The following is a 27,339-nucleotide window of genomic DNA, read 5'->3' on the forward strand; positions in this document are numbered from 1 at the left end:
GGAGCAGCTCTCGGCCAGAGCAAGGCGCTCACCCTGGCTGCCCGTGCTGGGGGGGCTGTGGGATCGTCCGATTGAGGGAGAAATCAAGCGAGGACCTGTCTCAGAAGGAGGGCTGAGTCTGGGTGTATTCCTGCGTTATATGCATTTTTAGCTCACTGCTTCATGAAAGCAGCTGCCTTACAGCACTGGAGAGGAGGCAACGTCTGCTGTTGCTCAGGAAAAATATCTTTCTGATCTTGCCAGCTCAGCTCTGAAAAGTTGATGCAAGTTAGAACAAAGGTAGGTGCTACCAGCAGAAAGCGAGGGAAGCCAAAGGAGCAGATGAGCCTCCTGGCCTCCAAAAAGAGCATAACTCTGAGCGTGGGCTGGGAAAATCTCCCCAACCTGCCAAGGACACCTCATCCCTGCACCACGGAGAGACATCAATGTGTTGGAAGAGTCAGAAACACGTTTCAGATTGTCAGAAAAAACCATCCAAACCCTCAAATGCCTTACCTTCAATTGGTCCCAGTCCCATATGCTCTTCTGCCTCTGGTCAAAGGGTGTGGGCTTCCCCTTAATGAAAGGCTATCATTAGTGCTAATGAGAGATACGCACCTGTATCAACAGGCGGGTGCTCTCCTCTCTCTCCCCCAGAGCGGTACTGGGCTCGCTGTGGTTAGTGGTGCTGGCTTGGCCGTCGTTCATCCCCGCGGGCAGTGGTAGGAGCTTCCACAACGCCCAACCAGAGATCCAGCCTGGCCCTGCAGGACCCCGTCCAAGACCAGAGGATCCTAGACCCGGAGGCCTTGGACTGCTGGGCTGTAATTCCCAGGCAGGCTGACCTGCTCACAGCATAGCCACACTCCCAGGAGCAAACCCGGGGAAGCCCTCCAGTTCATCCTTCACCACATCCCGGGGCAGTGGGTTTTGACCACCAGCAGGTGCCTGGAGAGGAGCACCTGTCCCTCATTCTCACGTTCTTCAATGGAAAGTCCCATCAGGTGTGAGAAGGACCATCCATGCCTTGCCAGAGCTGGACACTCCCAGCGACCCTGATGGTTCATCTTGTACTTGTTTCTTTGCGTAACACGAAGCACACTCCCCCTGGCTGCCCGCGAGCTGACAGAGGACAGGGTGAGACACTGGTCTGCTCTGGGATGTTACCAGGCTGAATGCCAGAGGAGATGTGTTGTGGAGGAGCCAGAGGCCTCCTTGGGCAATATCACCGCTCTCTTGCCCCAGGACACCACTGTCCAAACACCTTCTCAGACAGAGCACCCCTAAAAAGCTGATTTCCCTCCCTGGGACCCCTGGGCTCCAACAACAGGGAGCGCAGCATGTTCAGGAGCAGGGAGCACTGGAGCTGGAGGAGGCCTCCTGCCATGTGGGTGTCTCCGTTGGCTCTGCGTGTGCCAGTCTGCAGGCCCCGGCGTGCCCGGGGCGGCTCAGCTCAGCACAAGGGAGGGGGTGCCCCAGCAGCCTGGCCAAGGCTTTTAGAGGCCGCGGGGTGCCTCCTTGGCCACCCCGACTGCAGGTTCTGCCGCCAGCAGCCAGCATCTGTGGGCATCAATCCTCTAGTGCCAGAAAGGTGGGTGATGGCATCACCTCATGTCTCCTATGTGCCATAGCGCTTTGAGATCCCAGCACGGAGTGGGACTGCAGCCAGCAACACCCAGAGCAAACCGTGCTTCATCTCCCAGTGCATTTTGAACGCCCGGGCGAGCACTCCAGGAGCAAGACAATTGCTCACTGTGGCTTGGACAAGATGGATAAGGCCCCAGAGGAGCAGACGCACATTCTGCTTCACTTTGACAGCTTAAATGTCATAATGCCCTTGCAAACCCGGCCATGGCATACATTATCTTACAGGGTTTATTCATATCACCCCAAAAGCACTGGCAATAAAATTAAATATTTCATAAGGTTGTGACTTGGCTGCTGTGCTGCAGGAACCAAACACAGCCCCCTCCCACAAACCTCTCGCTGCCAGATGTCATGGGGGTGGTGACAGCGGGAGGTCTGAGCAGCAAAGGGGGCTGCCCTGTCCCCTGCCCACCCCTCGATGGGGTCCCCATGCTTCTCCCCAAAGCCCTTCCCAGATCTCCAGCCCCACAGCAAGAAGCTTCCTTCCCCACCTGGATTCCCAGGGAGGGGATGTGGGAAATAATATGAGCAGCCTGGATTTTTCCGAGGTGTTGATGGGAGCCGGGCTTCTGGAGAAGAACCAGTTTGTGTTTGGCTGGGGCAGAGAGCTGTGCTCAATACTTTTGCTTCCATGTCCCTACCACCCTGCTCGCCAGGTGTTTCACTGCTCGCCCTAGAAAGCAGAGGTTGCTGCCTTGAGCCCTTTGCACGCTCCTGGAAGAGCTGACGTACACATTGATTTTCCTGGGAAGGAGCACTGGGACCTTTGGTACAAAACCAGTTTTTCGGAGATTTCTGGCTTGGGTGCAAATGCAACAAGTGGTCCCTGGGGTGGAGACGTGGCCCTGACCAAGAGTGAACACTTCCCATAGCTGGGGGGGTGAGGGGGCAGGTCCCATGTTAAAGACCTCAGCATGATGGCAGAGCTAAAAGCAAGCACAGCTGGATGTGTACGTCGTCCTTAAACTGGGAGGCTGAAGAGCAGACAGTGGAGAGCCACACTGGAGGGCCCTGTGTTCCGACAACCCTCAGCAATCACTCTGGCCATGCTGAACCAGTAACAACCAGACAGCTGCTGGGACAGCATGTGTGTGGCCCTACCTGGGACCTCAAGACAGCAGATTAAAGTGAATAACTGTTCATCATCACCACCGAGGGGATGGGGCAGGGAGGGGCTCGGGCAGGTCTCGTGTCCTGCAAGGACCATTTGGGTGCTCGCAGGGCTCTGTGCATGCTGGGTATGACCCAAGGACTGGGAAGGTGCTGCTTGTGCTCCCAGCGCAGTGGGTGCCGGGGCGGAGGAGCTGCTGGGACTGCACAAGCCCGGAGGAGAGGAATGGTCAGAGCTCTCCTTTGGCATGGACACACACAGCCCCCAGCAGCAGTCACAGCTGCTCGTCCTTGTCTGCTGCAAGATCCGTTGTCCCCTTCCTGGGCACCGCTGGTCTGGGGGGGATGAGCCCCCCAGCAGTCCCACAGCCCCACCTGCCCCAGCACACTGTGTTGCCACGAGCCCGGCTGGCCCGGTGTGTTCGGTGGCAGCGGAGCAGCTTTGCCTTTTGTTTTTCCTTCCCTTTGTCCGTTAGTGTTGCAGGTTTCCTCTGCTCTGTCTCATTTTTGGGTGGAAACGGCTTCTCTCCAAGCTGCTGCTGGGGAACATCCCCCCCCAGCCCCCATGGTCCCACGCGCAGGCCGGCTCGTGGCCCTTCCCACCCGGATTTTGCACAGTTTCACCTCTTTCCGATGAATAAAGACTCGGCATTATACGGACTAGACGAGCAAGGGATGTTAAGAATGAACTGGAACACAACTGCAAAATACAGCATATCCAATCCAATTTTTCCCAGCAAATGAAACGGATCTGGTGGAAAATAAATACAGAACTTCCAGGAGCAGCATCCTTGAACAGCATTTGAGGGGGGATGAAGAGATTTGAATAGATCAGCCCCTTACACCGCTGCACATCCCTCCTCCCTCCCTTAAATGCCATCTTTAATAGAAATAAATTAGAATAAATGATCAGCCCTTGCCTCCTAAAGACAGGTGGCAGGGTAATATTAAAAGAAATGAATAAAAATTCATTTAATGAGCATTGTTAATTAAACCTGGAAATCAAAGAGGTCTGAGTTGTGGGAATTCAGAGGAAAAATGAAAATGAAGGGAGCTGTAGCTCGGGGCAGGAAGAGTGGAATTAAATTAAATGCAACGTGGGATCGTGTTTGCTAATGTCGATCACACATCCCGGTGTGTTACGGTTGGGGCGAGGGGTTCGGTCCCGGCTCCAACACGAATCACACGCTCCCACCAACGGACACCCCTGAACGGCACCGGGCACCCCGCTCCCGGCCGGTGGCACGGTGAGACCCCCGTGGGCCACAGGGGCCATGTGCGAGTGTGTGGGTGCGTACGTGGGTGCCAGGGTGCCGTGAGTGCATGGCAGGGTGTGCATGCTGCCTGTGCCCACATCCCCAGGCTGTGCTCTGCGGGTGCATCATGGCACCGGCGCGGACGCGGGCATGGGCGCGCGCAGCCGCCTGCGTGGCCGTGTTACTGGCGGGGGGGGGGGGGGTCAGTGGGGATCACTCAGTGCCGCTGCCAAGGCTGCCCCGTCTGCTCGGTGCCCGGTGCCGTGCTCAGGGCCCCGGTGCTGCGGTCCCGCCTCGCCCTGCCCCGGAGGGAGGGCCCAAACGGAGGGAGGGATGGGGAGGAGGAGGGAAGGATGGAGAAAGGAGGGATGAAGGAGGCGGGGAGGCAGGCACGCTGCCTGGCGTTGCTCCTCGGTTTTCCCTCGCTCTCTCTCGCCCGACACCCGCCCTCCCGCCCGTCCCCTCGGGCAGGGAGCCATGGCCGGAGCACCCCCAGACACTTCCCTCTCTCCCCAGGCCCGAGCTAGGGCTCTCCGCTTCCCGTCGGGCAGGAGAGGGAAGCGCCCCTGGGGGGAGCCCCGGGGTCTCCGGACGGGACCGGCCGCGGGCCCCGCTCCGTTCGCCGTCGGGCGGAGGTTGCAGCTGCCGCCGGGGCCCTCCATGGGCTCACGGCCGGGGCGGCATTCGCTCCCTGCTCGGGCTAGTAAAGTCAAACCGTAGAGCACCGCCGCGGACCCACAGCCCGCCCGCACCCCCGGGCCCTCCCGGCCCTCGGGGCTCGCCCCCGGTCCGGCCCGGGCCGCTCCCCGACAGGGCTCTCAGGCGGCACGGCCCGGGAAGGGGGGAGCCGGGGGTTGCACCGGCGGGGGGACGGTGTGCGGCACCGTGTGACACGGGAGCGGCGGGAGCGGGGCCGCCCGACGGTGCGAGGAGCGGCACCGGCCGCGCTCCCGGGGGATTCGGGCGCCCCTCGCCCCCTGCCCCGGCCGCCTCTCGCCTACGTCCCGCTGCGCCCGCCGTCGGGGCCCCACGGGAGCGGGCGGCGCGTCCCCGACCCCGCGCTCTGACGCGCGCTCCCGGCGCGGCGGGCGCGCCCCCGCCGCTATAACTGGCGTGCATGGAGTCGGGGCCGGCGCAGAGGAGCGGGCGGGCGATGGGAGACGCCGCTCCAGCGGGATAGAGGGGCGGAGACGGGGGCACCCCCGGGGCCCGGCCCGCCCGGGGCTCGCCGCGGGCCCGCACAGATGCTCGTGCACAGCTACCCGGGCATGGTGAGTGCCAACCGGGGCGCGGGCGGGGCGCGACGCGACGGGACGGGGACGGGAACAGGGACTGGGACGGGCCGGGGGGTCCGGGGGTCCGCGCCCGCCTCACCGCCGCTGTCTCCGCCGCCGCAGGACCGCGCCGAGGGGCTGCCCGGGGCGCCGGCCGGGGCCCGCCTGCCGCAGCTGCCCGCGCTCAACCAGGCGCCCTACGGCTCGGCGCCGCCGCTCTGCCACACGCCCGCCGCCGACTTCCAGCCGCCCTACTTCCCCCCGCCGTACCCGCAGCCGCCGCTGCCCTACCCGCAGGGCCAGGAGCCCGGCTACCCGCACCTGGGGGACCCCTACGCGGCGCTCAGCCCCCTGCACCAGCACCAGCAGCCCGCCTGGCCCCCGCAGCGCGGCCGGCAGGACGACGCGGGGCTGCTCTCGCAGACCCACCGCGCCCTGGGGCTCGACCCCCGCCGCGAGTACCCCGCCGTGCCCCGCCTGCTCCACGGGCTGCCCGACGGCGGACACGGCCTGGCCGACGGCCCTCTGGGCCTCCACGGCCTCGGCCACCACGGCATCGAGGACATCCAGGTACCGAGGGCACGGAGGGAGGCCGGGAGGGTGGCCGCGGGGGCGGGAGCGGAACGGCGGGGAGCGATCCTGCCACCGCGTGTGCGCCCGGGGGGGGGTCCCGGCCGGGGCGGATCGGGCCCCGCGGCGTCCGTACCCCCGGGCAAGGAGGGCCGCCGGGCCGGGAACCTCGTCACCGGGGCTCGTCCGTGCGCGAACGATCTCTTCTGGCCGCGGGCAGCGGGTGGACCGGGCCCGGCCGCGCTGTCGCCCCGCTTCCCCGCCCCGAGCGTCCGGTGCCCGTTTGCGCCGGGAGCCTCCGGCTGACGGGTCTTGCTTCGGTGCTTTCAGGCCGTGGACGACGGCGGGATGAACCTGCTCGATCAATCCGTGATCAAGAAAGGTAAGAGCGCGGCGGCACCGCGGGACGCGGCACCGCGCCGGGCTCCGCGCCCCGCTCCTGCCCTCGGGGCTCCCTACCGTCGGATTTCCCCCCGCGACAGCCGTCCCGCGCGACCGCTCCCCTCCCGTCGGGAGGTGTTCGCTGCTCTCCTCGGCGAGACTGAAACGAAAGCGGCAAGGCCCGGCGGAGCAGCGCATCCCTCCGCGCCCGGCCCGCTGGGCTCCCTCGGGAGGTGCCGAAGCCACCGCTCCGTCCCGGTACCGGGGACCGAGGGGCCCGGACGGGCGCACCCGGCTATCGGGGAGCCCCGAGGGCCTCCCCCTCGGGCGGCCGCATATGATTTGCGTGGGAAGCCACGAGGATGCCCCGGCGGGGCTCGGCGGCAGCTCCTGGCCCTCTTGGTCCCGCCGCTCCGGACCGGAGCTCCGCGCCCGGCGGCGGGGGAGGCAGCCCCGGCCGCGCACCGCTCCGCACCGCCTCGGGCGGAGAAAGCGCTGGGCCACGGTGGAGCGGGCCCGTTCGGCGGGGGTCGTATGGGAGGGAAGGACGCGTTTAACGGGGGCGAGGAGGTGCTGCGGCCGTAGGAGCCGTCCCTGCGGCTGGGGGAGCATCCCGCTGACCCCCGGGCAGCCGCCTCCGTCGCGGTTCGCCTCCCGCCTCGGCAGCAAGCCGGGCCTGCGGGGACTCCCCGTCTGCGGCTCCAGAAACGCGGCTTTGCCCCGGGGACCGGCGGGGAAGCCAGCCGCTCCCTCCCGGGGCCGGAGCGGGGAAGCGGGGGCTGCGGGCAGGGGCCCCGCACGGCCCCCGGTGTCTCCCGCCGCCTCTCCGAATTTACTGCCGATTCTCCTCCACCTGCTCGGCAGCCCCTCTGCTTCCAAACAAAGCCCCGTGGTTAAAACAGCTCAACTCTGTAAAATATTTTTCTAATAAAAACTTCACCGGGGCTTTGCCGGGAGCAGAGGAACGTGAGCGATTTATGCGGCTGCTCGGGGCGGTAACTCGTATGCAATGTTCAAGCGCTGCTCTCGGCTTCTCCTCGCGATTTTTTACAAAAATACGCTGACGGAAAGGATGTGTTTAACTGCCGCTCTGTGGTACGGTCTCCAGCGGAGGCGGGCAAACGAAAACCGCAGCCGCCCGTGCGGGCTCGGCGGGCCCGGTGCCCGCAGCCCGGCGGCGTGCGGGTCTGGTGGGTGAAACGCCGAGTGCCCCGGGGGCAGGGGGGCTGGCTCCGGCCGACTCGGGCCCCGGCAAAACGCCGCTGAAACCGGGAGGGTTTAAGTCGTTAGCGGCGTCCGGGGCTGCAGCGAGCTCCGGTGCCCATCGCCGGTCTGTCCCGTCGCGGGTCGGGGGATGCTTCCCATGGCCTGGCCGCAGCCGAACCCCCGGTAACTGCTCAGCCCCGGCAATCCCGGAAAAAAAATCCCGATTGTGCGGGTCTTTCCCCGGCGACATCGGCGGTGGCGGTGGTTCCACGGGGGGAGCAGCGTTCGCGGTGCCTTACAGCCCCCTTTCCATGAAAATTGTTGTTCTAAGAACACAGCTTCGTCACACGGGGCATTTCAGTGGAGCGCGAATGGCCGTGATTATTTTAACTTTAATCAGAACATATGAGAGGCGTTTCATTAAATCTTCTTGCACGAGAAATGGTTGCGAGAAGCTGCGGGGTGTGCGTGTGCGCTCCGGTCGGGCGGGAGCTCCGGCCGTGCGACCGAGGTGCCTTCGGAAACGGCTCCGCAACGAGGATATTTGACTGGAAGTTCGGTTGAAGTTACAGCGAGGTTTTGAGTTGGTCGTTTGTTTGTTTGTTTTTGTTGTTTTTTTTCCCTCCTCCTTGCTTTCTTTTTTTTTTTTTTTTTCCCCCAAAACGCGCCATTGCTTAGAAATTTTCCTCCCTCGTCGGGAGGGTTTGTTGTTGTTCAGTGCCGGAGTTGTGCCTGCAGACCCTCTGCTCTTTCGGAATAAAAAGAGAAGAAAACAAACTGGGTGAAAAGCGGGGCCCTGCGGGTGCAGGGCGTCTGCAGCCCCTGCGCCTACGGCCACTTGCTCTTCCCTCTCCGGTTCTCTCCTTTTTTTCCCTGCTGTGTTTGGAATAATAACGCAAAATAGACTTTGGCGAATAAGCGGGTTCGCACCGCGGCCGCGGGGCGATGCGCTGCCGGAGTGTCCCCGTCTCCGCTCGGGAGCCCAAAGCCCCCAGTTTGCTGGAGCCGCTGAGAACTCGAGAAACCCAAAGCAAAGTGTGTGGGTTTGGGGGGACGCGGGTGACCCCCCAGAGCGGCCAGCAGCGATCCGGGAGCCGCGGGACAGGAGCGCCGGGGGGGTCTTGCGGAGCCCGAGCGTTCCGGGTCTCCGTTCGCCCGTATTTCGATGGCCGCGCTCCCCCTTCTCTGCGGGGCGGCCCTGGGAGCGACGCCCCAAATCGAGTGCTTTGAGCTCAAAAGGAAGCCTGGGAATTATGGAAGCTGCGGCCCGGGAGAGGGCCCGATCCCGCCGCAGCCCGGGAGGTGGTGGAAAACGCCGCTGCCTTCCGCTCGAACCGGGCGAATTAATTACTTTGCAGGCAGATTTTTTAATTATTTTTTAATGTATAATATGGGGTCGTTTCTTCTTCGCCTGGCTCTGTCTGCTTTGAGCTGACTCCCGGAGCCACAGCGGGGGCGAGAGGTGAGCCCGAGGGGAAGCGCCGGACCCCGCGGCCGGAATGAATTACACCCTAGGAAAAAAAAAAAATAAAATAAAAATATCAGAGAGAAATCCCGAGCGGTTTCCAGGCAGGCAGCGAAGGCGAGGAGCTGTGCGGATGGACGGCGGGGTTTTTCGGTGTGTCTCTCCCCGTGGGGAGTGAGGGCAAACGTTAAAAAGCTCAGTTTTGTCTTAAATTGCGCCGAGATCTCAAATAGCGCACGGGAGATGATTAATCCTTGAATTCCTGACGGTATGGCCCTCGGACAGAAACCTGATATAAATCTGTGCATGTGGAAACAGATAAATCTCTCCTTAATTAGTTGCCGAGATACTGTTGTCCTGGTTCAACAAAATATTAATCACCTGCCCCGAATCCCTAAAACCACCTTTTAACTTCTGCACTTGGAGGCCCTTTTAATTCCCGCCAAGCGCAGGGAACCCCCAAAATAGCACGAAACGGGAGGGAAGGGCCCGCAGCCCCCCGCAGCCGTCCCCTCCCGCCGCCCCGGGGTGGCTGCGCGGGTCCCGCAGGGCCGGGCGGGGGGATCCGGGTCCCGCCGGGCTGAGAGATCAGATCCGGGCTGAAAACACACGTTCCGAACCCAATTTCCACCGGCTGCGGACGGTTATTCCCGCAGGCGGCAGGCGCGGGGTCCCGGGAAGCCCGGTGCCGGGGGGGGTCCGGTTGGGCTGCGGGGATGCTGCGTGCGGCGAGGGCAGAGCGGGGATTTCACTGCGAGCGCGGAGAGCTGGGAATAAGCACCGAGAAATGGCGCGTGAGCTTCCCCCGTACTGCCGTGACAAATAGGGGATATATTTAGTTTGGGAATTAAATGGATAAAATCTTGGATAGGGCAGCAGAGCCTTCATGAATGTTTTTTTTTATACGCGCTTGCTCGTTCTCCCTCTTTTTCAAAAGTAATTCAGTAGTGGTTTTCTATGTCTTTTTTTTTTTTTTTCTGTTGTTTTATTTGTTTGCGTTGTTTGTTGCTTTTTTTTTTTTTTTTTTTTCTTTTTCCTTCCAAGCATTTATGTAAGACCAGGAAGATACTTGACTTGAAAACAGTAAAATTAATTCTGGAAAAGTTTAGTCTGGGGCTCTGCCTGCTTTAGGCTGTGGCAGCTACAGGCATTTTCTGTCCGGTTCACCTGCTGCCCTGGTGTTTAGCTGCCCAGGACAGCTACTCACGTCAGGATGTGAAACCCCCCGGACAAACAGCCGGAGACGCAGCGAGCCCCGAGCAGCGGTTGCTCCTGGTGCGGGTCCTTCCCTCGGCTGGGCAAGGAGAGGGTGATTTTCTGATTATGAAACCAAGGGTTACGCCATTGCACTCGGTAGCAAAAAATCCTGCAGCTTGGTCGTAAAATAAGGAGGGGTTTTACTGCTTTGACATCCTTTCAGGATCAGCAGAAAGCTTCTGATAGAGCCTTTTTATTACAAAGAAAACTACAAATCTCTTTCCTGGCACCTGGTGCCAGGCTGGGGTGCAGGAGCAGCCTGGGGTCCTGCCGGCGGTGGGCCAGGGCGAGCTGGGGTCCTGCGAGCAGCGGGAGCGGGGAGAGCCGCAGGGGCCTGCGCACCCCGCTTGCGGGCAAGCGTTTTGGCTGCAGCATTTTACAACCCGGAGTAGAGACGGAGCAGGGCGTAGTCAGCGTGGGCTCGCGCTGGCACTCAGGCCTGCACGGCACGCGGGCACTGCGTGGCTGGTGGGGGCTGAACTCCCTTGGCTTCGTGTCGAGACAGCAGGATTCGGCCACTGTGCTCTCCCTCCTTTTTGTGACTCGTTTAACTTTCCATCCGAGGCTTTTCAGCTGCTCCGGAGTGGCAGCGCTAGCGTTTCTGCTCAGGAATGCGGACCTGTTTGGCTAGATGCTGGACAGACGGACGGAAAGCTGTGTCTCAGCGCTCCGAGCCCACATTTAGAAATATTGCAAGAAGCAGCTGTCACTGCTAAAGAATGCAGCAGAGGAGGGAGATTAAGACCGAGATCCTTAGATCCACTCGCCACCGCACACGAGCTCCAGGTTTTGATGCAACATCTCCCCGTGGGCTCCGCGCGCGGGGCTGCCGGTGGGACCGGGGTGCTGGCGTGGCGGCAGCGGGGCCATTTCCCCTTCACTTCAGCACGGAGAGGAGTCGAGCTGCAAGAAACACTGCGTGAAGCCAGATGTGGCAGGAAAAAAAAAAAAAAAAGAAATATCCTGAAAGAATGGTAGATTAGATAAACATCATTTCCTGAGATGAGCAAGGTAATAAATGAGGTCACCCCGTAAAACACCCGGGGCTGTGAAGACACGTCTTTTATAAGACTGTCCACGGCCGTGGGCGGGGGTGCTTGGACTCCCGTCAGCCGGAGGGTGCTGAGCTCGGCTGGCAGAGCCCTCCCGCCTTCCTGCAGCTTTATCTGCTGTGGCAGCTGGCCCGAGCGGGAGCACGGGCTCACCCGGGACAAGCCGGGTCTTGACTGGAGGCTTCGCCGCCTTAACGGTGCACACAAAGGCTTTAAAGTTTAGACAAGCCCTCGCACACCCCGCGAGATGCAGCGTTCATCAAAACACCGTCACACCTCCGGGTCCGGGCGCTTCTCCCCTGCGCACATGCGCGGTGGGAACACCTCCTAATCAGACAGAGAAACTTAAAAGAAAGTTTTTACTCTGAACTGCATCCAGATCACCATTCCTCCATTAAAATTATATTTTTAATGTCCTATAATTGCACCAGGATAAACCCAGGTGTGTGTTCGTGTGAGATAACACACGCGGGCACCGGTGAAGGCACCGGGCTTTGTCTCAACCTCCCCGCTGCCTCCCAGGCATGTGTTATCTCCGAGTTTCATGTACCTTGTCATGACTTACTGTTTAATTAGATGTTTTTAAATGAATTTTTTTCTTTGGTAGAAGTAAAGAGCAGTTCTCGAAGGGTAGGTTCAGAAAAAGCCAGCTTGGGTTGCTTTTTGGCATGTGGCTTGTGAGGCAAACCAAAACCGACAGCGCTTCTCCTGCGGGGCTGGAGCCAGGTGAGGCTCCTCCACGGGACGGCACTGAGCGAGGCACCGTGGCCGTGCCAGGATGGCACCGAGCGAGGCACCGTGGCTGTGCTGGGCTGGGTCTGGAGCAGTTCATCCTCTGTTTCTTGGGCTGTGAGATATTTTTGCAGCTCAGTGGCTCCAGCTGCAGATCTGGCTGCCGCCATCCGTGCTCGTGGGTGAAGGGGTCTCCAGGGGCTGGCTGTCCCTGGAGCCCTCTGTAATCTGAAGAACCACGTACAGGCATGAAAGCTTTTGGGGATGGGCACAGCACACACTCCCACCCTCTCGGGCAGTGGGTCACTGCTGTGCCACACCATGGCCCCGGCTCCCACGAGGGCTGCTTTGTCCATCAGTGCACTGGCTGCGGGGCTGGTGGGAGCAGCCTCAGCCAGGTGACAGACACCCCATGGTGCTTGTCCCCATGTCAGCCCCACAAAGGACACAGTGCTGAGATCTTCACTTTGCAGATGGTGCCACAGAGCTGGCATGTGCCTCACCAGGGTCCCACAGGGCACCCACCCACAGGTGGACCCACTCATGTGCCTCCAGCCCAGGGTCACACCAAATCTGCAGTAGAATAGAAGCAAACATAGACCTTGGCTCCCTGTTTAGTAATATTCCAAGATACATGATCTCAGGAACAAAAATGTTTGCAATCTGTCTTAATTATTTGAAGAGCCTAAATGAGGTTCTCTGAAGTCCTAGACTAGCACCCTAACCACTAAACCATCCCACCCTTTCCTGTGTGATCCTAAGGAATTACTCATTCTTGCTGTCCTTCCATTTGTTTGTTTATTTTAATTCTTAATGGAGGAACTAATTAGCAAATGTGGATATAATGCTTGGAGCTGCTGCATGCTCAGCTCTTGTCTCTGCCCTATCCCATACCCAGCTCTGCTGCATCTGGGCATTGCCTTTGGTTCAGAGAGAGGTTAAGGGCTGTGGCTTGGTGGAGAAGAGCAGAGAAGCATAGAGAAGTGAGAAACAATTGCTAGAAATAAGCCCAAGCTGCCCATTGCAACTAAATACCCCAGAATGCGATGTGCCCACAGCTCAGGTGCGAGGGGCTCTGGAGCAGGACGAGGGTTGCTGTGAGCAGGTTCACCTTTGCAGCCTAAAAAGCCATCGCAGCTTCTGCAGCATCTGCAGCGCGTGCTTGGGATTCCAGCTGGGCTGAGTCTCCCCACCCTCTATCTCAGGCATTTATCTGGCATCAGTCACCCAAGTGCCGAGGCGCCAGGGAGTGAGGGAGCAGGTCAGGCCCTATTCCCTCTGGACTGGTCGGACAGGTCCCAGGGAGCAAGCGGTGTCCCCAGTGAAGTGGCTGTGTGAGGACAGCACATCCCCAGGGCTCCCTGGCAGCCCTGAGACAGCCCCGTGTGCTGGGGAAAGCGGGGCCGTGGTCCTGGGACTGGTGAGGCGTGAGCAGAGGATCTGACCAAGAGTATTGGTGGTTGCTTCAAGCACAAGTTCCAAGTTAGCAAGAGATGGGGGTGGTCATTCAAGAAACATCATCAGAGGGTCTGTAGATGCTGCAGGAGCCGCTCCACAGTGACCTGCGTGCGTGGTGCCCCATCCTGCACACCGGCCCGTTCCTGCTGATGCTGTTGCTGTGGCTGCTCAGAGTCATTTTCCCCATAGAAAGACATGGACGTTGCTCCTCCCTGGCACCGTGGTGGGTCCTGGTGGCTTCCAAGGGGTTTCCCAGTGTGTGCCCACCGTGCGTCCTGCCAGAGCACGGCGCTGACCGGGCTGCGACACGTGTGGCTTGCCAGACATCCTGCCAAAATGCAGGTGTTGGAAACCCAGGGCTTCTTCCAAGCAAAGAAAAGTAAAAGCGTTCTCGCTGCCATTGTGGGCGAGCGGTGCCTCTCCCCGGAGCCATCCCCGGGCGAGCCGGCGGCTCCAGAAGGGCAAGTGAACCGGCAGATTTACACGGCTGCGGTCTGGGACTCAGATCGAAACCCTCCCGCGTGCTCTGCGGATTGGCAGCGAGTTCTGTACAAAGAGAAGTATTTTTCTATTATTATTCATATCTAATCTTTGCTGAAGGGTCTTTTGCCCTTCAATGATCTAAATACATTTTAACAAATTGATAGCAACAGTGCCATGGCTTACGCGGGATCCGCCGCCGCTCGCGAAAGACACTGCGTCTTTGTTCTCCCTTTTTTAGATTATGTAGATCCAAGCCACACAAATTCAGGCGCTTCTATAGGGAATACAGGGAAAACCTCTCAAGCATGTTACTGTAAAATGGATTATACTGTTTAAACGCATAAAGATCCCGTGGACTGCTTGCCAAAACGTAATGGGAGTTTGTGCTGCTAAATGAATAAACCTGTGCTGGTTAACGCTACAGGGCAGAGCCGCAGAGCGTGTGCGAGTGCCGCGGCACGGCCGAACCGGGCTGGGGGTGACATTGGATGAGAAACTTTCCTTGGCGTCAGCACGGAGCAGTGCAGGTTTCCAGTTCCTCTGGCTTCAATCCTGGGGCGTTCCAGCCTCCCATTTCTGCCTCTTCCCTTCCCGACACCTGCGGGCTTCGTGCTGTGACACAGGAATTCTGTACGAGCAGAGGCAGAGCAGTTAGTAGTTGAACTGGATTTTAAATAGTCGTTATTTTTCTGATGTAGATATGAAAGGGCTTAGTTGTGGATTCAGAAAAAAAAATAGTTTTGAATCGGGGGAATGCAATAATCTGAATTACGGCACTAAACTGACTTTTAGGTGCAAAGGTACAAGTGAGAAGGCAGCGCCAGGGCTGGGGACAGCACAGCTCCATCAGAGCCAAACCCGCGTGCGGTCGGTCTCTGCACTTTGACATTCAAAAGCAGAATCCAAATCCTTTTTCATTCATTTCAGTGACTGTTCGAGCACTTGGGTTTCACTCGTGAAGAGGACATTTTAGTCATTACTATTCGCTGCTTTCCAGCGGGGTATTCCCGAGGTCACTGCTGAGGCTCCCCAGGCAGCACAGCCCGATCCGGAGCGCAGCAGGGAAACGTCTGGGAACTCACAACAAATTGTTTGTGAGCAGTTTCTAAAAAATCCACAAAATATTCTGAGCAAGAAGCACATTTGAGGCCGAGTCATTCCTAAACGATAAAGCAGGGAAACGCATTAGCTGAAATTCCTAATTGCAAACCACTTACTAATCCCCTCCCCAGCCCTGAAGGAGCAGGAGGTGCTTTTGCAGAGGTTTGAGTAAGTTTTCTTGTTCCATTGGTTGGCCATTCCTCTCAAGACACCATGTACTCAGCAGGTCCCGTCCGTCACAGACGTCATACCCACCGATCTGGGGAGGCTGAACCCTTCTGCCCCATCGATCCATCCCAAAGTTCCCCAGGAGCAGGGACCCGCAGGGACACACTTCGCTGGGTAAAACAGAGGCACAGAAAGAAAAATGCAATTCCTATCACATGGCACCTTCACTCTTAGTTCTAACCTAATGTATTGATTTGCATTGGAAACAAAATGTTAAGTACTGGAGCTTTGCATAGGCATGGGACCTCTCCTGATTAGCTTTCTCATGGGAATAGTTTGAGGCTGCCGAGTTGTATCCCTGCTCCCTCTCTTCTTCCGAGGGTCCGAGATCCATTTCCCTATCGGGACTCAGCAATCTGGAAAGCCCAGAGATAAAAACCAAGATTCTTTCCATCCTTCCATTTGAAAAGGGCTTTCCTAGAGAGGTGCTTTGACGTGGGGACTTGGTTCAGGTTGTGCATGCAAGATAAAGAAAATACCTGTATAATCCCCTCTGGGAAGAAGGGATAATTACAGACCACGGGTTTGAAATATGGCTGATGGCACTGACCTCCTTCCCCGGACCATCAATAAATACCTCTCTGCTGAAACACCAGGAAATTGAAGCCACTGAACTCTGCAGCACCTCCTGGCTGGAAAAGGGCTTTTGAAGGGATGGAAGGAGCAGTTGCCTCTGGCTCACACCCACACGCAGATACCTCTTCATAGATGTATCTCCATCTTATAATTTACATCAGAGACATTCAAACAAAGGTTAGATTAGTTCACTGAAAGCTCTTCCTGAAAGGCAGCAGCGATCCCTCACCTTTCAGCAGGGGCTACACACAAACCTCTGGCAGCCAGAGCTGCCCACCGCCGAGCCACATGGACACCCCAGGGGGGCTCGGGGGTGTCACCACTGGACCTGCAGCATCATGGAAGTGAACCTCAGCAGCTGCAGAGAGGGGCGGCCGAAACAGGGCTGCACGGTGCAGGTGGCCCCTTTGCAGGGCAGCATGACACGGGCATCCCGCAGCGATGCCCGATGCGGCCAGGCTGACCGATGCACGGCCCCGGAGTGGGACCGAGGCGCTGAGACGCTTTTGGGGTGGCTGGAGACAGCACTGTGCCTGGAGATGAGAGATTGTGTTGTCCCAGGTAGTCCCCTAAGAGGATTAGCTGATACCTCTTCAAAGTGCGATCTAAGCTGCAGCACACTCCCACTTTTGAAAGAGATGTTGCAACAAAAGCTCCAATATCCAGGGATTCAGTGCTGCTGAGGAGGATTTACCTGTCATGTATCTAAGGAGAGAAGACAACAGACTTGTAAGACGGGCAGCGATTTGCATGTTCCCTCTGGACTTGTTTTTCCCCTTGCAGCACCCCGAGCTCCAGCTGGAAATGGAACTGAACCAACAACACCACGATAAGCAATTCAATTGCCAAGTACCACAAATTTTCCTCCTTACAAATCGTTTTGCAAGCAGGTAGCACATTTCTCCTATGGAAATGAGTCAGTACTTTTCCTTTTTGGAGGTAAAATCTCTTTTCCCTTAAAAACCCATGGAAGTTGCTGGTGTGCAGCCGTCACCGTGATGCCGCGGCTCCCGGCAGCACCACGTGCAGAGCCTGAGCCCGGGCTGCAGAAGCACCTTTGGCACTGAATGTTTACAGGTCAAAGTGGCCGTTTTCAGGAATTGCAGTTTAACACAAGTGTCTGTGAACACAGATGAGGAAAGAGGGGAAGCACAGGAGCTCAGGGATGGAGTATTGTCACCCTGGACCGTGCTGGAGAAGGATGGAGAAGCAGCAGAGGTGTAGGGCTGCAGATCGGTCCGTGCTGAAACTCATTGGGTAAAAGCAGGAAATTCTCCGAGACTTTCTAGCTCCCTGGGTACAAGCCTTTGAAGAACACGTTTCTTTTGCTCCTTCTTCTTTGTACCTGGAACTTAAAAAGCAAGGGACCCACCTCTGCAAACCAGACAAAAGTGTCAGAAACTTCATGCTCTGTCTTGGGACACCCTGAAGGCACAAGGCTCCTCGCTCCATCCGCTGGATTCACAATCGAGCCACCATCAGCCCAGTGATGTTTCTTCTCTTTCACTCTGCTGCCCAACATCTCCTGAAAAGTCCTTATAGAAACAAGGCTGCAGCATCCCAGGGCACCTGCAGCATCCCAGGGCACCTGCAGCATCCCAGGGCACCTGCAGCATCCCAGGGCACCTGCAGCATCCCAGGGCACCTGCAGCATCCCAGGGCACCTGCAGCATCCCAGGGCACCTGCAGCATCGCTGGAGCTCTCAGGACTTCGTGTTCATGGGAATTGCCTTTCCACGCCTGTCTGCCTCTCCATGGAGCGTTGTCACGTCCTGTTCTTCTGTGCTGGACCAACTCCTTCTGGCTGCATTTACCACTCAGGAACTTCTCTACTTGGAGACAGGGGGACGACCACGTGCAGGCAGGGCATCCTCCAGCTCAGGGAAGTCAAGGGACGAAGCCTTTGGTGTTCCTGGAAACCAGGACCTGTTTTGAAATCGCTCGCTCTCTCCAAATCAGGGCTTTTCATGCCACAGCAAATGGAGCTGAGCGAGTTTCATCATCTGACAGTTACACCCAAGGTACGTTCAAAAGACAGATTAGATCCGACTCAGCACAAAAAAAAAAAGGCATCTCCGATGGGAGATCACAAACCTCGCGGTTGGAAGTGGAGCTGATGCCGTGTTTACCCGCTGCGTGGCACCGGGGCGGGCAGCTCGCGTGGAGCTCGTGCCGCTGCGCTGCTGCCCGCTGCGCCCGCCAAACGCGTGGCACGTCGCGAGCGGTGCCTGCCGGGCGGCGCTGCGGGAGGCAGCGAGATGCTGAGCCTCGTGGAAACGCTTCCTGTGATGTTATAGAGAAGAAAAGAAGGATTTCACCAGGCCAGGCAAGGCGGTGCCAAGCACCTCTGTTCACAGCACTGAACGGAAAGTCCGGAGTTAGAAGAACAGAGGCCACACGGAATCCATTTCCTACAGTTATGGCCCAGATTGCTCAGAGCACTCCCACCCACCAGAAGTGCCCACACACCTGATCTTTGGTAAATCATTTAACTTGTTCTGTGCCTCGATTTTCCCCAGTTGCAATAATGATCCAGCTCACACAGGCACTGGGAGCAAGTTAATGATGGAAGTGGCCAGTCCTGTACTGGCACTGGGCTGGGCATTAGCCACCCGTGAAGCTCTCCGATTATTTCAAAATCAGTTTTCCCTTTCAAACCAGAGCCCTCTGACCCGCGTGCCATCCAGCCCCGCTGCAGCATCTCCAGGACCGGAGGCTCATCAGGGCAAAACGCTTCGCTGGGGCTTTCGTTTGTGAAACCCACGGCCGAGCTCACCCCTGCGCGAGGTGCTGAGCGTCAGCAGTCACGGCCATTTGGATTTGCTGGATTAGAAGCAGCAGGATGAATCCCAACTAAGCAACTCTGCCATGGGGGAAAAAACCTCTCGTGAGCACCTAGCAGATAAAGGAAAAAGCAAAAAAACTTTAGGGGGACAAAGTGAAGCAACCAAACCCCAGTGACCAAGGGGTTTGAGGGAGCAGACTAAGATTTTATTTTTTTTTTTACCTTTCTCCCATGTAGACACATCTACAGTCTCTCCAGTGACCCACCTTGCCAGAACTGTGCCCAGAGCTTTAGTCCCTCTCCCACCATCCCCAGCTCCCCAGCTGGCACCAACCTTCTTGGCAGCTCATTTTCTCAAAAGCCCCCCATACCCACAGCATTTCTTGCTTAAGAACCAGCCTGCCAGGTGCCCAGCATGGATGTTCACCCTCACGCTGCCCCAGACTCAGCCACACCTTTGCCACGAGGCTCCTGGTAGGAGCCACCAGTGCTGCTGGGTCCGGCTGCAACTCCCAGCTCCTGGGAACAGCCGTTCCCCAGTGCTGCTGCAGGCTGCCCAGCTCACCCCCCATGCACACATCTATCCAAGCTTGCAGAGCTCACACGGGGCCAATTAGGACATAATTAGGAGATAATAATAATAAAAGCAGATAGCAAAGATGAATACAAGAAGAGAAAAAGAACCCACACTCACCAAGGGGATTCCAAGCAGTTCCTGAAAGCCTGATGTCCCCTTCCCTTGGCTGAATCAATCCCAATACAGCCTCGCAGAGGGAAATGTGGTTTGTGTCCTGCCCTTTATAGCTTCCTGGGGGGGGTTGACCCCAGCTGAGCCCTGTCCCACTCATCAGGCAGGGCCCGGAGGGAGGGGGCCAAGCACCTGGGCACCAGCATGGCACCCTTTCCTTGTCAGCCTGTGCAACGCGTCGGCCCATCGCCGTGTGAACGAGCATCTCTGGGGTGTGTTTCTGCTGGAAACTTCCGCGGCCGGGAGCAGGGGCCGAGCCTGCCCGAGCCCCTGCCACGGGGACGAGCAGAGCCGCTCGCCCAGGGAAAGGGGATGTGCTGCCCCGTGCCGAGGGCAGGTATCTCCCACAGCCTCACCCAGGGAACCTCTGGAGAGGCAACCAGCGCAGTGACACCAACGTGACGCTTCTATTCCCAGTTGCAAAGCTCTGCCAGGGGCTCAGGTCCGTGCCTCGTCCAGTAGCTCCTGCGCTCGGGCACCCAGAGCCTCCCGCTCGCGTGGCGGCCGCTCGGCGCCCGGCGCCCAGAAACCTCGTCGTGAAAACCCCGTCTCTGCTCCAGCGGTTGGTTTCTCTGCCCCGTAGCTCAGATGAGCCCCGGACACGGGGTGGTGCGAAGCAGCACCTGGCGCTTCCCAGCGGGAGCGGGCGCCTGCATGCACCCGTCTTGGTTCGGAAGGGTCCCGCGGCTCCTGCCCGCGGCGGCAGCGGGCGCAGGGGGTCAGCGTGCTCGCGTGCCAGGGCGCTGGGCTGTCGGCTGCGCGCCGTGCCGGCCCGCAACCATCTCATGCTTCCTTCTTGTCTGCAGGCTGGCTCAGGTGCTCCGATCACCTGCTGCTTGCGGGAGCAGGAAAGCAGCAGCTGAAGATCGAGGGGGACTTTTGGTTTACTCAGATGACAAGAGACAATTTTGGTTCCCCAAAAGCCAAGGAAACAAAGCTGTCAGGCTTTAATGGTAGCTTGTCTCCCTCCTGCAGCATGTTTATGGGCAAACAAGCTGCAGATCAGACCAGGCAAACAGCAGCAGGTGAGGCCAAATAACAATAATTAATAATTAATGGCGAATGTGGCTGTGTCTGTGCTTGTTGTGTTGAGGCAACGCTGTCTAACGGATGAAGCACTGTTACAGGACTCAAGAGACCGGCTCAGTTTCCAGTGCTGCCACTAACCTCTGCGTGACGTGACGCCGGAGCCACCCGCTCCGCTTCTCCTTTCGCACCACGTGCCCCGCTGCCGAGGGTGCGAGCCCTGCGCGGCACGGGTGGCCCTGTCCTGCACGTCCCCAGCGTGACAGGGCTCTGGCCAACCTTGATGGTTGGACTCGATGATCTCTAAGGTCTTTTCCAACCTAGAAATCTATGAATCTATGAATCTATGAGGCAGAAGAGCAATGCCAATGTTCATGCTCTGTTATGGGTGCCCGGTGCCAGCACGGTTCGCTTGCGACACGGAGCAGGGCTGACCCGGCTGCTCCGGGCATTCCTTCGCAGCCGGGCCTCTGCGTTACAGCTTCCAAGGGGGTTTGTTTCCGACAGTAGCATCATTCCTGAAAACACCAGTGCGTGTTTCAAAAGTGTCGTGGTGTCTCCATGCTGTGCATCGGCATCCACCCGCGCCTTCCCACCGCCCCGTCCCTCCCCGCACGCTGCCGGTGCCTCTGGGGCCGCTCGCAAACACGCCGGAGCTGCATCCCACCGACCTCCAGCCCGGTTACCCACAGGCTCCGGTGTTAACTCACGCCAGTGCCAGCTGGGTTTGCCTCCTCCCCAGACGCCACGTTTCACGGACACGTGTGGCGAGGCACAAATCCCCCACCCCCCCCCCGCATGGCTGCTCAGTCCCTGGTGTGCCCGCAGGCCCCCCGCCCCGCATGTGGCTCGAACGCACGCCGGCGCATGAGTTCAGGCATGCACGGGCATGAGAGCACATAAATCATGCAGAGCTCTTCGTGGACAGACAAAGTGTCCCATGCTACAAGCACCACCAGCTCTCCGGGGGTGTCTGGTCTGGGGGTGGCCCCGGCTGTGGCAGAGCCCACCCCCCCCGCTGGGACCTGGCGTGACGCACGCCTCGGCAGCAACGCACGGGCATCCGTAAAACACGCTCTGGCTTCTTATTTTAAGGGTGTCCCCCAGAGACAAACATAACCTGTTCTGGGAGCGTGGAAGAAAGCTTTGAAGTTGCTGCTTCCTGGAAATAGCTCTGGTTTCCTACGTCTCATGGTGATGTTCCCCTATTTGTTCTTCCCTGAACGTCCCTTAACCAGCTGCAGTCGTGGCAAACGCCAGCGCTGCAGCAGGGCACTGGTGCATCTTGCCCTTCGGTTCCCTGACTTTGTCCAGGTTTCCTGCTGAGAGGGGACTTAATGCACCCTTAGCTCATTTCCATTCATCTTTTAGTCTTAGAGCATCAGCTGTTTTTATGGACCATGTGCTACTTTTTTATTGCCAGACTAACAAGTGGTCAAGGTGTATTTACAATATGCTGATTGTAAGTGCCCCCTAATAGGTCCAGTCTAGGTGCCCTCCCCAATTAATTCTCAGGTTTTTTGTTTCGTTTTGGGCATGCGTGTTTCCTTTATAAAACCTGCATCTCGCCCTGCTGTGTTACTTGCAGGAACCATCTGAATGTGCGTTGTGGAACAGTCATTACCGAGGAACCACAAAGAATGCCAGGGCTGGAACGATCTGGAGCGATGGCATTTGCAGTCCTCTTTGGATTCTTTTAAAACCTGCTTTTTTCCAGAGTTAAATTGGTTATTAATTTCAGAACATAAAAGCCGAAGAGATTTGGCACGAGTTTCAGCCCCAGTTTTAACCTATAAACCTTTATTGCGTCTAAGAACGTTTCTTGCTGGAATGACGTATGGGAAAACCGTGCCCATTCCACCCCGGGCGTGACGATGCCGTGGGCCCGATGCGATGCTGCACTCACCACTGCCTGCCCAACTCTTGTGTTAACTGACTTTTGCCCGTTAAGCAAAAGGAAGTCTGGGCTGGATTAATTGGGTTTGATCTTCTCAAGCTTCCTTCAAGGCAGGGCTGATGAGAGTTTAGGGCTGCGGCTTGTTGTGGGGCTAATCCCAAAGCTGAAGCCAAAGGAAGCCTTTCCAGCGGTTCCTGTGGGCACACCCAGCGCTCGGCCACCCTGGCATCTCCTGGGCTTTATGCAGGGCATGAAGGTCGCTGCTCAGCCCTGTGGTTCCTGGCCAGTGGGACGCAGACGTGTGCCTGTGCACAGCGGGGCCGCGGCTGCGATCCCGTCCCAAAGCCCGGAGAGGAACGGAACCCAGGCCAGCGCGACGAGCTGGCGCTTGGCCCTGCCACCGCACCGCCACGGCGTGCCCAGAGGAGACGGGGAGGGGCAGCCGGTCACGGGTCCAGACAGCAATGCTGCGGGCAGCCCTCGGCCTTCCAGGACACCAGCCCAAAACCTTGGCTTTAATTAGAGTAGAGCTGGCAGGCGTGGGAAAGCAGGCGAGAGCAGAGTCCAGGCTTCTTCCCTATTTTTTTTCTTTATTTAGTTTAGTTTCATCACCCCACCTCTCTTCTTTTATTGAGCAGAATAAGGAACTCACTGAGCTCTCCCAGCCAGCCATGCTGACGCCTGCGATGGCAGCACACGGGTGCTGGGGGCTGAGAGCTGCCAGGAGAGTCACCGAGCGGCTTCCCTGGCTCTGGAGTCTCAGCCATGGTCTCCTCTTCTCTCTCCTTTCCTTCTCTCCCAGTGCCCATCCCCTCGAAGGCCAACGGCACCACCATTTCCACCCTGTCAATGAACAAAGACAGCCTGATCGGAGGGGTGACGAATCCCAACGAGGTCTTCTGCTCCGTGCCTGGCCGCCTCTCTCTTCTCAGCTCCACCTCCAAGTACAAGGTGACGGTCGGGGAGGTGCAGAGAAGGCTCTCGCCCCCCGAGTGTCTCAACGCCTCTCTCCTCGGCGGGGTGCTCCGCAGGTAAGCTGCTCCTGGGAGCCCCGGGACAGCCCAGGGATGCAGGGCTGCACCCCGGGCTGAAACGCAGGGGGTGATGCTGAGGTGAGCTTTGTGTTCAGCACCAGCTCTTACCTCTCAAATTAACGGAGACCAGAAATTCCGGTGTGTGGTATATTGGGGAACAGCATTTTGTTGCTTTTTCTTCTTTTCTTTCAAACCTAAAAGCTTAAACCGGGATTACTTACAGTTATTTTAACATTAATTGCATGATCATTTTTTTCCCCTCCTTGCTTTCTCTTTTCAGAGCAAAATCAAAAAACGGGGGTCGGTGTTTGAGGGAGAGGTTAGAGAAAATCGGACTAAATCTACCCGCAGGAAGGCGCAAAGCCGCCAACGTCACCCTGCTGACGTCCCTGGTGGAAGGTAAGAGCCGCTCTCCGCTCCCGCCGAGGATGGGAGTGCCGAAACTTCCAACCCTTCATTTGCAGCTTTCCACAAACGAGAACACTTAAAACAAAGTATGCAGCGGTCACCACCGACTGCGGCTGGAAACATCCCCGTGTAAGTCTCCGTGCTGACTCAAGCACGTCGTCTGCCTTCCGAAACTCAGACATTTCTGTGGGACCAGTGGCAGCCCGTGGGGAGGAGGCACCGGCAGCCCGAGCGGGGCTGGGAGCTCCCTCCCGGCTGTATCTCAGGGTACCGTTCATCTCCGTGAACTATTTCCAACCATGCTCAGTCGGGAAAACAGAAACCAAATACAAAAAAGCTTGAATAAAGCTGCTAAGGATTTAGCAGCTGGTCTGTAGCTCTGGGCACCCACTTAGGACAGAACTTGGGTGTTCTACCTGTCCTCGACCTGCTCTGTCGAGGCTCCGTCACCGCGCTCAGGTCCGGGTCTCATCTCCTGTAAGAAGGGGATGCCCCGTATCCGAGTCCTGCCCTGGTCCCCTGGGACAGCAGGGGGCAACGAGGCATCGAGGAGATGCCGCGCAGCTCGGAGGTCTTGCAGGTGGAGGTGAAGTTTGTAGGAGCAGCCCTGGAGCGTGGCGTGAAGGGCTGAGCTCTGGAGGACGCGCTGCGGGCGGCACAGCCTTGGTGCCAAGGTGCCCCTGCTGAAAGCTGCTCATTTACGAGCTCCCCTCCTACTTTTTGCACTATGCAAATGATGATGTCGCCACTGCATCTTGGGAGAAAAGGACACGGGCCGCAAATGCAGTGACAGCTCCGGCTCCCTTCGAGCTTTGGAATCCATTGTGTTTGTGCCCGGCGTGTTGGAGGCAGCTGCCTCCAGTTTCTGAATAGCAAACCATCTCCATTGTTGCCAGCAAATTAAATGACCCGCTTCATTAGGCGGAGGTTGTTACCGAGGGCAGTTGGTTCGTGCTGAATGAAAGGCTGATTTCCATTAAAAGAAAAGGAAGAAAAGAATGGAAGAAAGAAAGGAAGGAAGAAACATACATTTTGATTTCAGGTGGCTGCTGACGTTTTGGTTCCTGCTTACCAGCTCATAGTAAATAAAAGAGTGGTGCCATGTGTGCGTGAGGGATATAATTTCCTCCTGCACATCAGCGTTATGGTTCTGGGAGATGTTGCACCCAGAGGAAGGTGCTATTGCATTGCCACTACTCGGCACGCAGGAGCTGGCTTGTGCCCCTCTGCCCCAGGCACTCTCTTTCCTGGACATTTGCTGTCTTGGTTTAATTTGTTTTCTCCCTTCTGCCTTCCCAATGTTCATTTAAAAAAACACCTGGGTGTTTTTTTGAGGGCTAACGATACACTTTTTCTTACCCTGACCCACAGCTGTTCATATGGATGGGGACAGTGGGTGCTGGGGAACTCAGGGAGCACTACGAGGGTAGAGCACTACAAGGAGCTCCTTCCTTGGGGAGCCCTTGCCGTGTACACCGAGCACTTGCCCTCCCTTGGGCACCTGCTCCATGAGAGCAGCTCCAGCATGGACCCAGAGGAGCACTAAGGCTGTAGTTCAACTTCAGGAACATCCCTAAGATCTCGGAAAGAGCTGTGCATTCAGACAGGCTCCTGTGGCCCCTCTGCCTGCCCTGGCCTCCTGCCCCACGAGCACTCTCCTCCAGCCTCTCCTCCCTGGGGCTCTGACCCCAGTTCAAACTGGGGAATCCTTGTCCCCTCCGCTGAATCCTCTGGGAGCCAGCATCCAAATGGCCTTTAAAACACTCAGCCGAGTAGCCACTCGCACGCGCTCGCGGAGGAAATAAATCCTGGCTCCAGCCTTGGCTCTCACCGTGAGGTCACACAGCCCTTTTTTATTGTCACAATAACTGTTTTTCAGCAGCTGTTACTTTCTGATTGTTTTTTTAACACACAAACAACCGCAGTTCCGATTCTCTAGGTTTAACTTATTTGATCCTTCATTGGAGGAGGAGATAAAGTAGAAAGTATTGTCGTTGTGTGAGAAGCACAGACACTTTCCCCACAGCGCGGCTTCACAGGCTGAGCTCCAGGAGTTGGAGAGGCTGTGATGGGATCTAGGTTAATGCTATCAGGATGGATGGCCTAATGCATATGAGCAGCAGGAGGGCAAGTCAAATTAGCTCTGCCTGCCCGACCGGGATTTCGGGTGCTGGGCATGATCAATTGCCATCAGCTCTGATTATTTCCATGGGGACGCCTGGAGATGGATCAATCCCATCAATGGGTGGGCATTTCCACGGGGTGATGGATACGCTGCCTGCACGTCCAGCCCGAGGGCCCTGCTCACTGTGGGAGGATGTAAAACCCTTCCTTCTGCCTCTTTCTCACACCCTTGTTTTGTCTAGCGGTCACAGGGCTAAGGTCGCTTTTCCACCCTCCAGCCTGTTTAAATCTCTGCTCAGTTTGGAGAGGCTGAGCAGGAAATTTTGGAAGAACTGGGGAGAGAAAGATGCAGCAAGGGAAGCACCCACGTCTGCCGTTCTTCCTTTTGGAGGAGCAGCCCAGAGAGTCATGTCTCACCTGATCTTAACTCCAGCACCATCCTGATGCTCTTTTACAAGCTAGGAAAGGAAGGATCCAGCTTCTGGTTGGAGTTGGCAATGGTTCATTTGGACCCGTGTGCACTAATTGTCCCACAGATGAGTATAAGCAGCTCTCAGTGGTGTCTCTGCACCAGGAGCCAAAGGGAGGGAGCTCTTGGGTGGCAACTGGGAAAGGAGAGGGCTCCAGTCCCAGCAGAATAAGGCACACCAGCGAGGTGGCTGCAGTTGTTACACAAAGTGCTCCCCTTTGACGTGGGTGTTGATGCAGTTTGTTAATCTGTCCTGCTCGCAGGTGAAGCCGTTCACCTGGCTCGGGATTTTGGGTACGTGTGCGAAACGGAGTTCCCAGCCAAGGCGGCGGCGGAGTACCTGTGCCGACAGCACTCCGACCCCACCGAGCTCCACACCAGGAAAAACATGCTGCTGGCTACCAAGTGAGTACAGATGGCAACGAGCCACCGGTGTGTTAGGTACCTGCAGCCTGGAAGGGCAGCGTTAGCCCCAAAAGCTCACTCTTCCGCAGGGAAGAGACGGTCTCATACGCCGCGCACCGATCCGAAAGATGTGCTGCAAGGTGAACGGTCAGCATGGATGAAGGGCTTGCTCCTGCACGGGAGAGGTTAAGCTCACCCCAGGGAGCATTTTGGCACCTCCGACTCCGCAGGCAGGGGCCAGACCCGGGCTGGAGCTGAAAACTCCCGGAGGGGAGGCAGCTGCTTGGGCAGGGAGCGGGGAAAAGAGACCCCAAACACACCTATGTCCCTGCAGCTTTCCAACAGCATCCCTGGTAACACAAACCTCTCTCTCTTTCAGGCAAATTTGTAAAGAGTTTGCAGACTTGATAGCCCAGGATCGCTCGCCGCTGGGCAACAGCCGCCCCTCGCTCATCTTAGAGCCCGGTGTCCAGAGCTGTTTGACTCATTTCAGCTTGATCACCCACGGCTTTGGGGGCCCCGCCATCTGCGCCGCCCTCACCGCCTTCCAGAACTACCTGGTGGAGTCCCTCAAGGGGCTGGATAAAATGTTCATGAACAGCACAGGGAACGGGCACACGGCTGGAGACTCCAAAGCGTCAGAAAAAGAAGTGAAGCATCGGAAATAA

General features: G+C 57.6%; 1 protein-coding gene across 2 annotated transcripts; it reads left to right on the forward strand.

Annotated features, from left to right (window-relative positions):
• Positions 1-5,236: 5,236 nt before the first annotated feature.
• On the forward strand, positions 5,237-27,339 carry TFAP2E (transcription factor AP-2 epsilon). 2 transcript variants are annotated; one of them, XM_086626086.1, is made up of 8 exons: positions 5,237-5,263; positions 5,390-5,836; positions 6,167-6,218; positions 20,115-20,333; positions 23,034-23,262; positions 23,546-23,664; positions 26,530-26,671; positions 27,051-27,339. In XM_086626086.1, the coding sequence occupies exons 1-8, from the start codon at positions 5,237-5,239 to the stop codon at positions 27,337-27,339; spliced, it is 1,524 nt and encodes a 507-aa protein (XP_086482212.1). The 2 variants fall into 2 exon arrangements, with proteins under 2 accessions (XP_086482212.1, XP_086482213.1); XM_086626087.1 differs by lacking the exon at positions 20,115-20,333.

This window comes from Tauraco erythrolophus, chromosome 24 (genome assembly GCF_009769465.1).
Source record: "Tauraco erythrolophus isolate bTauEry1 chromosome 24, bTauEry1.pri, whole genome shotgun sequence".
NCBI classification, from domain to species: domain Eukaryota; kingdom Metazoa; phylum Chordata; class Aves; order Musophagiformes; family Musophagidae; genus Tauraco; species Tauraco erythrolophus.